The sequence below is a fragment of the Ornithorhynchus anatinus genome, chromosome 14 (assembly GCF_004115215.2).
Source record: "Ornithorhynchus anatinus isolate Pmale09 chromosome 14, mOrnAna1.pri.v4, whole genome shotgun sequence".
NCBI lineage: Eukaryota > Metazoa > Chordata > Mammalia > Monotremata > Ornithorhynchidae > Ornithorhynchus > Ornithorhynchus anatinus.
Genome location: NC_041741.1, coordinates 33,526,160 through 33,538,608, shown reverse-complemented (window position 1 = coordinate 33,538,608; position 12,449 = coordinate 33,526,160). Strand labels below are relative to the sequence as shown.

At 42.0% G+C, this 12,449-nt stretch overlaps 1 protein-coding gene across 1 annotated transcript in view; it reads right to left on the bottom strand.

Annotated features, from left to right (window-relative positions):
• Window positions 1-10,062, bottom strand: part of PLEKHG7 (pleckstrin homology and RhoGEF domain containing G7) — a 46,822-nt gene extending 36,760 nt beyond the window's left edge. The window contains exons 1-4 of the mRNA XM_029079544.2: window positions 9,362-10,062; window positions 8,561-8,583; window positions 5,274-5,401; window positions 1,386-1,426 (exon numbers count right to left, since the gene is read on the bottom strand). Of these exons, the coding sequence (XP_028935377.1) occupies window positions 1,386-1,426; window positions 5,274-5,401; window positions 8,561-8,583; window positions 9,362-10,045 (876 nt within the window). The 5' untranslated portion in view covers window positions 10,046-10,062. The remainder of the gene's footprint in view (window positions 1-1,385; window positions 1,427-5,273; window positions 5,402-8,560; window positions 8,584-9,361) is intronic.
• Between the last annotated feature and the right edge of the window lie 2,387 nt (window positions 10,063-12,449).

The following is a 12,449-nucleotide window of genomic DNA, read 5'->3' as shown; positions in this document are numbered from 1 at the left end:
TGGGGATGATCCATCCATGGAGAGAAAGGGACCTTGTCCCAACCTGCCTCCTTCTCTCATCCTGGCCACTCTGTGTTGGGAATGCTGAAGTCAAGCATTGGTAGACCTGAGAAAGGGAACGATCGCTTTCTAAAGCTGCCTCAAAATAATTCATCTTAGGATAGTCACCAAAAATAATACTAATAATTGTGGTATTTGTTAAGCACTTACTACCTGCCAAGCACTGTTCTAAGCATTGGGATAGAACAAGGTAATCAGGTCGGACACAGTCCCTGCCCCACATGGGGTTCACAGTCTTAATCTGCCTTTTACAGATGAGGGAACTGAGGCACAGAGAAGTGAAATGACTTGCTCAGGAGACATGTGGCGGAGCCGGGATCGGAACCCACGACTTCTGACTTCCAGTCCTGTGCTCCTTCCACTAGGCCACGCTGCGTCTCGTGAGGAACTCTGCCCATACGGTAGGATTAGCTTGAGAATACCCTTGACTCTGCCTGCAGCAGTCTCTGGATGAGAAGGTGACACGCGATGTGCGGGCGGGTAATTCTAAGGTTGGCGGAGGCGATGCAGCTGCCTTGACAAGCTGTCTTAACTCACTTGCCCCAACTTCCTCTGGCCCGGGCTAAGGAGGCCCCAGAGTGAAATTGGACAGGAAGCTGGCAAGTTAGCAAAAGAATCAACACAAAAGCTAGGACTGGTTAATAAGTGCCACCGTGACGCTTTTAAACTGAAGGAACATCTGCTTCAACATTAAAATGTTTCACTAAAGGAAAGGAAACATACATTCAGGTTTGTTTGACTTGACAGCTCTGGGTCCATCCTCTTAATTGCTGAGTGGGCTATGGGATCTTAAGAGTCAAGGACACTGCAAAGCCAATCCCGTGACTAATTCAGCAATCAATAGAATGAACGCAATCAGCGGCATCCACATAAAATAGAAATTAATTGCTACAAGCTGTCCCTGGGAACATTATAGACTATTTCTGTAACATCTCAAATACATCTGTCACTGCTTATAGCTGATTCGCTTAGACATATACTGGTTTCTTTCATCAAATAAATGACTTTTCCATATAAAATTAGCTGTCTACAAGAATGTCAAGTTATACATTTTGGATTTTCAAATCATCATAATATTAGAGTTGCTTTGTTCTTCGCAGAGCTCATTATCGAATGGCAATTAGCATTGTTTTCCCGCACAAAATTGCACCATTTGGCATGTTATCCTCCAGCCAACACTACTAGTGTTATCATCTCATTTAAATTTCACTTGCCATCTGCCTCTCTGCGAAGACAGAATGAAATAAAGAAGCACTTCAGCTACTTTTTGTTGCTAAGATCTAGAAGACTTAAGCAGAAGAAAAATGACACTTTGAAATACTCACTGTTCCTTTTCTGGAGAATGGCCATCTTGGTTTTTTGGATGCTATTGGGTAAAATTAAAACAAATACATTATTATTTATGAAAATGTTTGGTGCAACCATTTAAAAAAGTCAAACAGAACTCTTCATGTGTGACTGACTCCTACCGGGAGTGGAGAAAATGCATATGTATGTTCATGCCAATTACTGAGAGAAGTAAGGTTGAAGGCTAACACTTAATACATTTTTTGGCCTTAGATATGAAGGAATTATTGGCCCTATCTTAATCCTGCTTATCTTACTACTAAGAATACAGCAATCAAGTAGGAGGACCTCTAATGTAGTAATGGATTAAATACTGATGATGATGAGAATACTACTGGTGTATTTGTTAAGCGTTCATTACGTGCCAAGCACTGTGCTAAGTGCTGGGGTAGATACAAGATCATCAGGAAGGACGTAGTCCCTGTCCCTCATTGGTTTCACGGTCTACGTGTGGGGGGCGCGGAGGGCGCGAGCAGGTATTTAATCCCCATTTTACAGATGAGGAAACTGAGGCACTGAGAAGTTAAGTGATTTGCCCAAGGTAACACAGAAAGCAGGGGGCAGAGCTGGGACTAGAGTCCAGTCCCTCTGGCTGCCAGAGCCATGCTCTTTCCACTAGGTCATTATTCTTCGAGTCAAATTATTAAAGTATAGCCATTTATCACACCAGCTTCTCATCTTTACCTGAAGACAGGGAGATGGATTAAATCTTCACCGTGTTGGAAAGAATTTTGAGAGGATGACTTAATCCATCCTACTGGATTTTGGCAGGACCACATAATCTGTCTCAGAAAAATGAGGATTTCTGGCCGTAATTAAGATAGTTAAAGTAATGATGAAAACTAAATTACATCAAGCTTTCACCACCGGCTCTTCCAACGTGACTCATCAAACCAAAATGCCTAGGTAAATTGGCTTTGTAAACTGGTTTGGAGGACTAAGAAAGGTATCTTTAAGAATAATAGTTTTATTTTTTAAAATGGAAATTGAGGTCAAGCCAGAAGAATTTGGCTCCCTTATTTCTACATTCCTTCTTCGATTATCCCTGGGGACGACCAGATCAACACATAGTGGCTTTTTGCTGCAGCCGTAAATAGAATCCTGTTGTTAGATGGGCTGAACTGGCAACAAAAGAGAAAAAAAATGGTTTAAATGAGCTGCTCTGGGTTGTCACCCTATCTAATCAACCTCTCCAATCCCTTGTCTCGTGATCCAACATACTGGACACAATGATTTGGGCTGCAATTTACCAGTAACTGTAGGTATTCTGCTCTGCTTTCCCTAATTCTTTTGAGGAGCACTTGACGATCCTTCCCTTTCCCTTTTTTTTCCTCTCTAGACTTTAGTCAGTTCTAAAGCCAAGCATACCATCCAAAGGAAACATCGACATAGACCTGTATAGCCTTGTGCTCTAAGGTTTGGTTTTTACCTTTTAAAGGTGGAGTTAGGCCTATAACTCATATCAAGAGATTTTGGGGGGAAAAATGTATTAGATCCCCTCTCAGTGGGACAGAGCCACCTTGCTAAAGTACTTAGGAGAAGCAAACGGACCCTTCACCAGTCCAGGCCTTCAAAGGGAATAAAGGAGATTTGAAATTTGACCAAAATCTGAGAGGGAACTCTGAGTTCTTTGAAGCGTCACTCGATCAATCAATCGTATTTACCAAGCACTTGGAAAGAGCACAGACCTGGGAGTCAGAGGACCTGGGTTCTAATCCTAGCTCCATCACGTCCTCTGTGTGACCTTGGCAAGTCACTTAACTTCTCTGTGTCTGTTACCTCATCTATAAAATGGGGGATTAAGCTTTATTTAGGATAGGAACTGTGTTCAACTCAATTATCTTCTATCAACCCCAGTGCTTAGTACAGTGTCTGGCACCTATTAAGTGCTTAACAAATACCACAGTTAATGTTATTATTACTGTGTGTAGAACATTATACTAAGCACTTGGGAGAGTATAATATAACAGAGTTGGTAAACACATTCCCTGCTTGCAAGGAGCTTATAGTAGAGAAGAATGAGAAAACTCTGATTACAACTGCTGTGTACAGATAATATTTTAAGGAGATAATAGAAAATAATGTACAAAGAGAGTTAAGTGGAGATTTTAAGTCACAGACTAAGATTTAAAACAGAAACCCAAAGAGATTACCAATCCCAATTTAATAATAATAATAATAAAAATCAATAGTGGTTTCCTCTGACCTACCTTTCCACCAACTTAATGAAGTGACAAAAAGGGTTCTTACCAAGTAGAGTCCTCTTTTAATAACTAAAGAAACAACCTATTGTATCAGAGACAGGAGAGAGGAGGAGACTTTTGACTCCTTCCCTTCCCCAGGAGAATTTAGGTAGCTTGGCTTCATCTAGGATAGGCCCTGACTGTCGCACAGGGTAGTGAAATGTAGTTTCCCCTTTCCATTCTCTGCAAGTCCTTGGCTGACTTTCAGTAGGACCGCTGGCTGGATATTTTAAAGACATACATTTATCTCCCAAGTCTGACTCTAATCCTGCACAGTCTAAAGGGAAGTCATTTTCCAGTTGGAATCTAACAACTTGCCAAACAAATTTATCTATATTACTTGATCTCTAAATGAGGCTAGCAAAAACAAAATAAAACCCCAAATCCAACTCCCCAGAGGAGACATGATTTAACATACTAGAGTATCTTGTAGACATCTTAACACAGTGCTTAACACGGTGTTTGGCCCTTGGTAAGTGATTAGTAAATTCCATCATCGTCAAGTGCTGGAACTTTAGTTCCTGAAACCTTTTTTTTTTTTTCTTTCTTTCTCTCTCATTTTCAAGCCTCACAGGGGAGACTGGAGATTCTACTGTCGTTGACAGACATCTAACACTTTGCTCCCTAGTGATTCTTTTCTTCTTGGCGATACAGGTGTTATAATCTTCATTTAATGTATGTTGCCTCTAGATATGTGTTGTTGTGACTGGTGATTGGCCTCTCAAGGTGGCCAGTAACTGCAAGCAGCACTGACTGTTGGAGTAGCCCGCCGAACCCGGTGGGTGGGGCACAAAGGAGTGGATTCACCCTCTAACTTTGTAACACTGTTCAGGTGGGTCTATTATCACTGTCTCTATGAACACTATTGCACTCTCTCAAGCGCTTAGTACAGTGCCCAGCACAGAGTAAGCACTCAGTAAATACTCGTGATTGAGTGTTGATCGACTGATTATGGGGGAACCTCAAAAGGCAGGTTTTTTTTGCTGTGGCGACATACGCTTAACTGGTGATAAAAACCAGCAAAAAATGTGGGCAAAGTTCAGTGTTTTACAATATACTTCTTGTTGCTCACTGCCTGCGTGTCTCCGTTTCTCTCCATCCAATTCTCTTATTTTTCTGTGACTGCAAGGACATTAAGATTTGGTGTATGTGAATGTGTAATTATGGATGAACAGAAGGGTGAAATGGGTAATGGAAAGCTAAAGTCCAGCTTGGAGAAGACACTGTGTTCTTACTTTCTATTTCGCTAATGTAGCTCCCACAGTTTAATGGAGCATTGATAATTTATGTAAGCACTGTTGCCTGTGAAAAGAGTACAGGTCTCAGAATCAGAGGACCTGAGTTCTAATTCTGGCTCTGCCACTGGTCTGCTGTGTGACCTTAGGCAAGCGACTTAACTTCTCTGTGTCTTAGTTTCTTCATCTGTAAAGTGGGGATTCAATAATTATTCTCCCTCCTACTGAGACTGTGATCCTCCCGTGGGACAGGGACTGATTAACATCTAAGTACCCCAGTGCTCAGAACAGTGCTTCACACACAGTAAGCACTTAAATATTATATGTAGCTTAGATTTTGTGGGCATCTTTCACTTGTTTGTCTACAGTGAATGAAATAAATTCTGACCTGAGTTTAAAAGCAGCGCTGGATGATGCAGGTAGTTAATGGCACCATCTGACACAAGAAGATCTCCCGGAAATACTTCAAGTCCAGGTAAAGTAACCACCACTGAACTCCGCCTACGGTCATAAAATCTGTGGAAAGTACAGGAAAGATATGTCAGGTCTCACGTGCTTAGTATAATGATCTGCACACAATAAGCGCCCAATAAATAACGATGATTGATCAATTTCTGGCCCAATTTTGGTTTGTGCTGCAGCATAAATTATTATGGTAGTTTTTAAGTGCTTCCCCTGTGCCAAGCACTTCTTTGAGTGCTGGGGAAGAAACACCCAGTTAATAAAGAGAAACGGTTAGCATTTAGAAGCCCATTTTTCTAAGTTTGGATTTCTCAAACAAATTAATGAATTCCTACTGTGAATTAGCAGGGCAGAGGACTGGGATGGGTGAGATAGAAGGGAAGAAATAATTCTTCTGCGAAGAACAGCTCTGGCTAAAGATACTTAAGGGGTTGTTTCAGAGAGTAAGGGATGGGGTGCCCAAATTGCCTTCTGTCCCACCTTCTCTATCACTGTGAGAACCAGATTTACCAAAGTGACCATATCTGACAGGCTAATCACAAAAATCACAATTTAAAGATAATAACTGTGGCATTTTAAGCACTTTGTGTTAAGTCCTGGGTTAAGATACAGTCCTGTCCCACATCAGAATCATATTCTAAGGGGGGAAGTATTTAGTCCCATTTTACAGATAAGAACTCTAGGGCATAGACAAGTTAGGTGACTTGTCCAAGGTCACACTGCAGAATAATGGCAGAACCGGGAATCGGAGCCCAGTCTCTTGACTACCAGTCTTGGAATCTTTCCTTTAGGCCCTGCTACTCTGTCAGCAACGTGGCTCTGTGGAAAGAGCTCGGGCTTGGGAGTCAGAGGTCATGGGTTTGAATCCCGGCTCTGCCACTTAGCTGTGCGACTGTGGGCAAGTCACTTAACTTCTCGGTGCCTCAGTTCCCTCATCTGTAAAATGGGCATTAAGATTGTGAGCCTCACGTGGGACAACCTGATTACCCTGTATCTACCCCAGCGCTTAGAACAGTGCTCTGCACATAGTAAGTGCTTAACAAATAACAACATCATCATTATTATTATTACTATTATTTCCAGGAACGTGCATCAAATGGTTAGGATTCCAAACATGAGGTCCCGCTACCCTCTGTCAGCATCGCAACAATGGTCACACAGCACACATTTGCTCCATAAGGTATAGTAAGAAAATGGGCAACAATAGGATAGTCAAACAGCTGCTGAATGGAGAGGGCAAATGAGGTAACAGGAGGTAGGGGGCTGGAAGAAACCCCAACAAATGAAGCAGAACTTCAGATGGAGTGATTTGTCAGTGAACAGTTGGGAGTTAATAGCCCAAGGGACTAGAACCACAGTGGTAGAAATGGGTTAGTGGCTTAAAACGGAGGCTTTGGAATTACCAGAAGGGCCGTGGAAATGGCAGGGGACACCACTGGTGACAAATGCCAAACTACAGGAAAGGGCTACTTTTACAAGTTCATGATGTGGAAGAAGTATCTGAGACATTAGGCTTAATGGGCACATTTGCACATACGGTTGATAAAAATCTCACCATCGATAGCGTCTCTTCAAACCTAGAGGAGTATTCTCTATGTATGCATTGATAACTAACTCTCTCTAGGGACCTGGAAGGATAAACAAGCTAACAATGCCTGAAAACCTGACTCTTCAACAAACAACATTATTCAGTTAATCAATCATCAGATTTATTGAGCACCTACTGTACTAAGAGCTTGGAGAGTACAATATAACAGAGTTAGTAGGCATGTTCCCTGCTCACAATGAATTTACAGTCTAGAGGGAGAGACAGACACTGATATAACCAAATAATTACAGATAGGTACATAAGTGCAAGCACGGCATTGTTTTTACCCCTCACTGCGTTCAAAAGCCCGTAATCTGCTCTTCCTCGTAGTTGTTCTTTAGTCATGTTTGACTGAAGAGACATTATAATTTGGTCTAAGTTCAAGACTGTCAGTTCTGAGGACGGTTCATCATTCCTCATTTCTCAGCTCAAAAAATATTTCTCAATCTCACCTTCACAAACACAATCACACTTTCACTAACCCTGATTTTTGTTGTCCTGGAAAAGACTGTTCAGAATTGGTCATTTCCACGGCAGCCATTATCGTGTCCTCTTTGCTGAACTGGAATGAGAAATTTGGTAGTCTCTTTTTCTTCTCTCACTGCTGGAATTCCTAGAGTCTGGTATGTGGGTTGGTTATTGCAACAATTCTGAGCATCCGGGGAACTCTAACCCTCTCCTGCTTATGCATAAATGAATACACACACGCACACACACAAATACCAACCATTTCAACTGCGATGGGTCAGATGGAAATTCCAGCCTCTTATCAGTTCTGACACGTGTCTCCAAGACTCAAGATACCCATTTTGGGGGCAATTGGGCCCAAAGAAAACAATTTAGGAAAGAATCTAATGGGGAGGAGCAAGGGGAAAGGCTGTAAGCTGGTCAAGTAGGGCTTGGGGACCTAGTTTTCAGATAACCCCTGCAAAAGTGCAACAAGGGGCAGTTTTTAAATTTTTACATGCTCACGATGTGATATTTCTGGGGCCACATCAGCACATTTGTGCCCACAACCGATTACGTTTTTACCATCAAGAGAGTCAGTTTGGTGCTCTTAACTTTAAAGTAATTAATAGTGTCTGTGATCTTTCTATCCTCTTTTCAGCAGCAAATTGAAAGGAAATGAAAGAAATAGGCCAGAGGTAAGGTGTTTTGGGGTGTGGCCAAGATTGTTTGCTTCTGGGACCAGAAAAATGTTGTGATACCCATTACAGAAATACCAATATCATTATGATATTTGTTTAGAATTACTCTGTGCCAAACAAGTGGTGGGATAGCTGAAAGATGATCGTATTGGATGCAGTCACTGTCCTTTGTGAGCCATCTTACATAAAGTGGTTATTCACCTGTAAGTTCCTTATGGGCAGGGAACTTGTCTACTGACTCTGTTATATTGTACTCTCCCAAACACTTAGTTCAGTGTTCTGCATCCAGGAAGTGCTCAGTAAATACTATTGATGAAGATGGTGATGATTCAGTATCTAAAGCATATTATTTATAATCACCTTGTTGGCGAATATAGTGGGGATCTCCTGGATCAGATTTGTTTTGACAGTTCAGCATTGAAATAGAAAAGAACGAACAGCCCACTTTGGCAGAGAAGAGAATAAATCTATACGCACCTGGAGTTTTGGCATTCTTCTCTCTGAAATAGAAAGAGATGTTTGTTTTATTCCTTATCCCCTGAGGTAAACTATGTTAGGAAGCATGTCTCATTGAAAGAAAGTATTAAATTAAGAATTATTTGAACCTGGTTTTAATTTTATGAACTGATATGAATAGCTCATGGGAATTACTGATTTTCTGTGTTCCAGTGCTATGGAGAAATACTATAAGGATAATTGGAATCTCAGCTGTGTGACTTTGGGCAAGTCACTTCACTTCTCTGTGCCTCAGTTACCTCATCTGTAAAATGGGGATTAAAACTGTGAGCCCCACGTGGGACAACTGATCACCTTGTATCCCCCCGGCGCTTAGAACAGTGCTTTGCATATAGTAAGCGCTTAACAAATACCAACATGGAGTCTGACAGCATTTGGACCTTTTTGAGAAGCAAAAGGAGAATGATAATAATAGTGATATTTGTGAAGCCATTACTTGGTGTACAAAACAACCAAATCAGATACAGTCCCTGCACCACATGGGGCTTTCAGTCTAATGGGGAGGAAACTATGTATTTAATCCCCATTTTATAGATAGATGAGGAGCCTGAAGCACAGAGAAGTTAAGCCACCTGCTTAAGGTCACACAGAATGCAGATTCATTCAATCATATTTACTGAGCGCTTACTGTGTGCCAAGTACTCTACTAAGTGATTGGAAAGTACAATTAGGCAACAAATGGAGACAATCCCTACCCAACACGGGCTCCCAGTCTAGAAACTGATGAAGAAAAGACAGCCTCTTTGCATTCTGGTTTGTTACCTGGACAATGGTGTTGGGTTGGGAATGTCCTCCTTTCCCAGTCAAATACGTGGGACTGAGGCTGTCCTCCGAGATTTGGAGCCTAGGATGAATCCGGATGTCAGTGGTGTGTATTATCGGTGACAGCCCCCTGGCTTGGGGGCATAGCCATTCAGAACAGACCCCTGGGTCAGTGGAGGAGGAGGATGGCGGCTCGACGCTGAAGTACCGGGGCGATGGCGGAGGCAGGCAGTCCTTGGGGTTTTTGTGCGGATTCCGACAAAGGGCTCCCGTGGAACCTTTCCAGCTTCTCCACTTGGATCCGTCCAAAAGGTCCGGCCGAGGAGGCAACTGGGAAGGGCTGAAGACGCTGTTCCTCAGCCTTCTCAGAGTTGGCGATGTAGAAATTCTGCTCGGAGCCTGTCTGTCAAACGTGACCTCGCTTTGGCACGCACTCTCTCTCCCATTGTGCTCCGGTCGGGGAGAGGGACTCCGGCAGATCCTACCTGGGATCGGTTCATCCCTAGCCTCTAACTCCTCCGTGCAAACAAGTAAGCTCATATCACCTGGAGCCCAAAGAGCCTTTTCATGGCTGTCTTGTGACAATTTGGCCTTGTGATCGAAGTGCTCAATTTGTGAATTTCCACTACACTCTTCTTCACTGTCTGGTTCTTCATCCAAAGCCAGAGAATTCAAGTGCTGCATCCTTGAAGCGAAAGAGCTATGGAATCTGTGATAAGGAGAGTGGAATTAGAAGAAAGCTTGAATTTTCAAATTTGATATATTTTTTTCGGCCCTGTTATGTAGAAGCCGGGGAGTTCTAGCTGCATCTAGAGTTGGAATTCAATGAACATTCTTTCACTGGTTCAAACTAACTCTTTGGGACTTGTTTAACCTTGGTTTAATGTACCTTCCTTTTTCTAAACTTTCTAAAGATGCTCAAGAGGCTTTTGGGAAATAGATATCTAGACTTATACTTGTTGATTATTCAAATGTAAGTGAATCCAAAACATATGCACTATTAACTTTCCCATGTTATCATTAAATCATTCTCCCTTGATTTTTGAACATTTATGGTGTCCCGGGGGAATTTTCAACAGAGCGATAAAAATGTTTCCTTCAGTTTTGTTAGCGTTGCTGGCTTTAAATGTTATGGAAAGAAGTCTTGGCAAAAATGACTTTCTATTTGACCCATTCTGCCCTTGAAACTCCTAATGAAGCCAGGTGTCCTGTTTCTTTATAGGGTAAACAGGTAATCATTCTCAGGAACTGAGGCTATCACATGATATTTAGAATCAAATCCCATTTCAAGGGTAGCCATGGGGACTTGCTCAAGTTGCATCTTTCAAACCAGGTGGACAGTTTTAAGAGATTGTGCAATTGTATCATACTATTGAAAAGGATAACTGCTGAATGCTAGGCCATGCTGGGAAGCAGTGTGGCCTAATACATAAAGCATGGACCTGGGAACCAGTGGACCTGGTTTCTAATCACGGCTCCGTCCCTTGCCTGTTGTGTGACCTTGGGTAATTCACTTAACTTCTTTGTGCCTCAGTTTCCTCAATGAGCCCCGTGTGGGACAGAGACCTGTGCCCGACCTGAATAACTCATATCTACCACAGTGCTTAGAATAGTGCTTTTAAACATAGTAAGCACTTAACAAATACAATTTTAAAACAACCCAAGAGTCTAGTTGAAAAAGTTTAGTGGTCTAGTGGAAAGAACTTGATGATAGATAAAGCACGGGCCTGGGAATCACAGAACCTGGGTTCTAATCCCAGTTCCACCACTTACCTGCTGTGTGACCTTGGACAAGTCACAACCTCTTCGAGCCTTAGTTCCCTCATCTGCAGAATGGGGCTTCAATACCTGTTCTTCCTCCTATTTAGACTGGGAGCCCCATGTGGAGTCTGATTATCTTGTATCTACCTTAGTGTTTAATACAGTACTTGACACATAGTAAGCGCTTAACAAGTATCATTATTATTATTATTACTACTACTAATTATTATTTTAACCCTCCAAACCTCTTAAATTTCTAAAATAGAGAAATCACTTCACTGCTGTCACCTCTATGATTCTAGATGTAGCCTGAGACTCTAGTATTTTTTCTGTTTTCTGGACTTTGGACATTCTTTAGGGTGGATGATTTCTGAATTCCTGTCCAGCTTGGGCAGTTCCCAGCCAGCTTCCTTGACATAGAGCCAGTTTCAGGGCCATCTGACCCATTCTCCTTTACCTGGATGGGGCAGCTTCCATGAGCACAAAAGAAGTGGAATAATAATTGTGGAATTTGTTTAGCACTTTTTATGTGATAGAAGCAATTCAATCAGCTTGGACATGGTCCCTACCTCACCCGAGGCTCACCGTCTAATGGGGAGGGTGAATAAAGTATTTAATCCCGATTATACGCATGAGGAAACTGAAGCTCAGAGAAGTTGTGACTTGCCCAGGGTCACCCAGCAGGCAAGAAAGAGAGTCAAGATTTGAAGCCAGTCTCCTGACTTGCAGAGCCATGTTCTTTCCATTAGGCCACCCTGCTTCTAGATGTGGAAGTGGGCCCTGGGCCAGAAAAAAAATTGTATTAAATTATTTTTTTAAACTCACTGCAACAGATCCTTTTCATTATCTTGAATTCTTGGTTGAGGCAGCACTGCCTTTCTTTGTGTGGAAGACTGATTCTTGACCAATAACAGATCCTGTAGTTAACGAGTTTGTCTTTGGAGCTGCTGGAAGAGGGAAGAGTAATCCAGCACTTTCCTTGTTTTACCACTGGCTCTCTTTCTCCTCCACGATGATGTTGCAACCTCCTCTCCCACTGAATGGCAACTGGAGTGTAACCTTAGTTCCTAAACTCTGATGACTTTTATTTGGTAAGAGGCCTAATTATTAAGTCAAGAAAGCCCCTCTCCTGTCAATGGAGAAGTGACTGAGTTTATGATTAGTAGAATTGAGTTTATGATTGAAGTCGCAGAAACACCTATTTCCATTATTCACTCATCCATTCATTCAATCGTATTTATTAAGCACTTACTGTGTGCAGAGCACTGTACTGGGTTATATTTTACTAACTATAGTTTATTTTCTACTAAGTTACATTTTAGTTTAT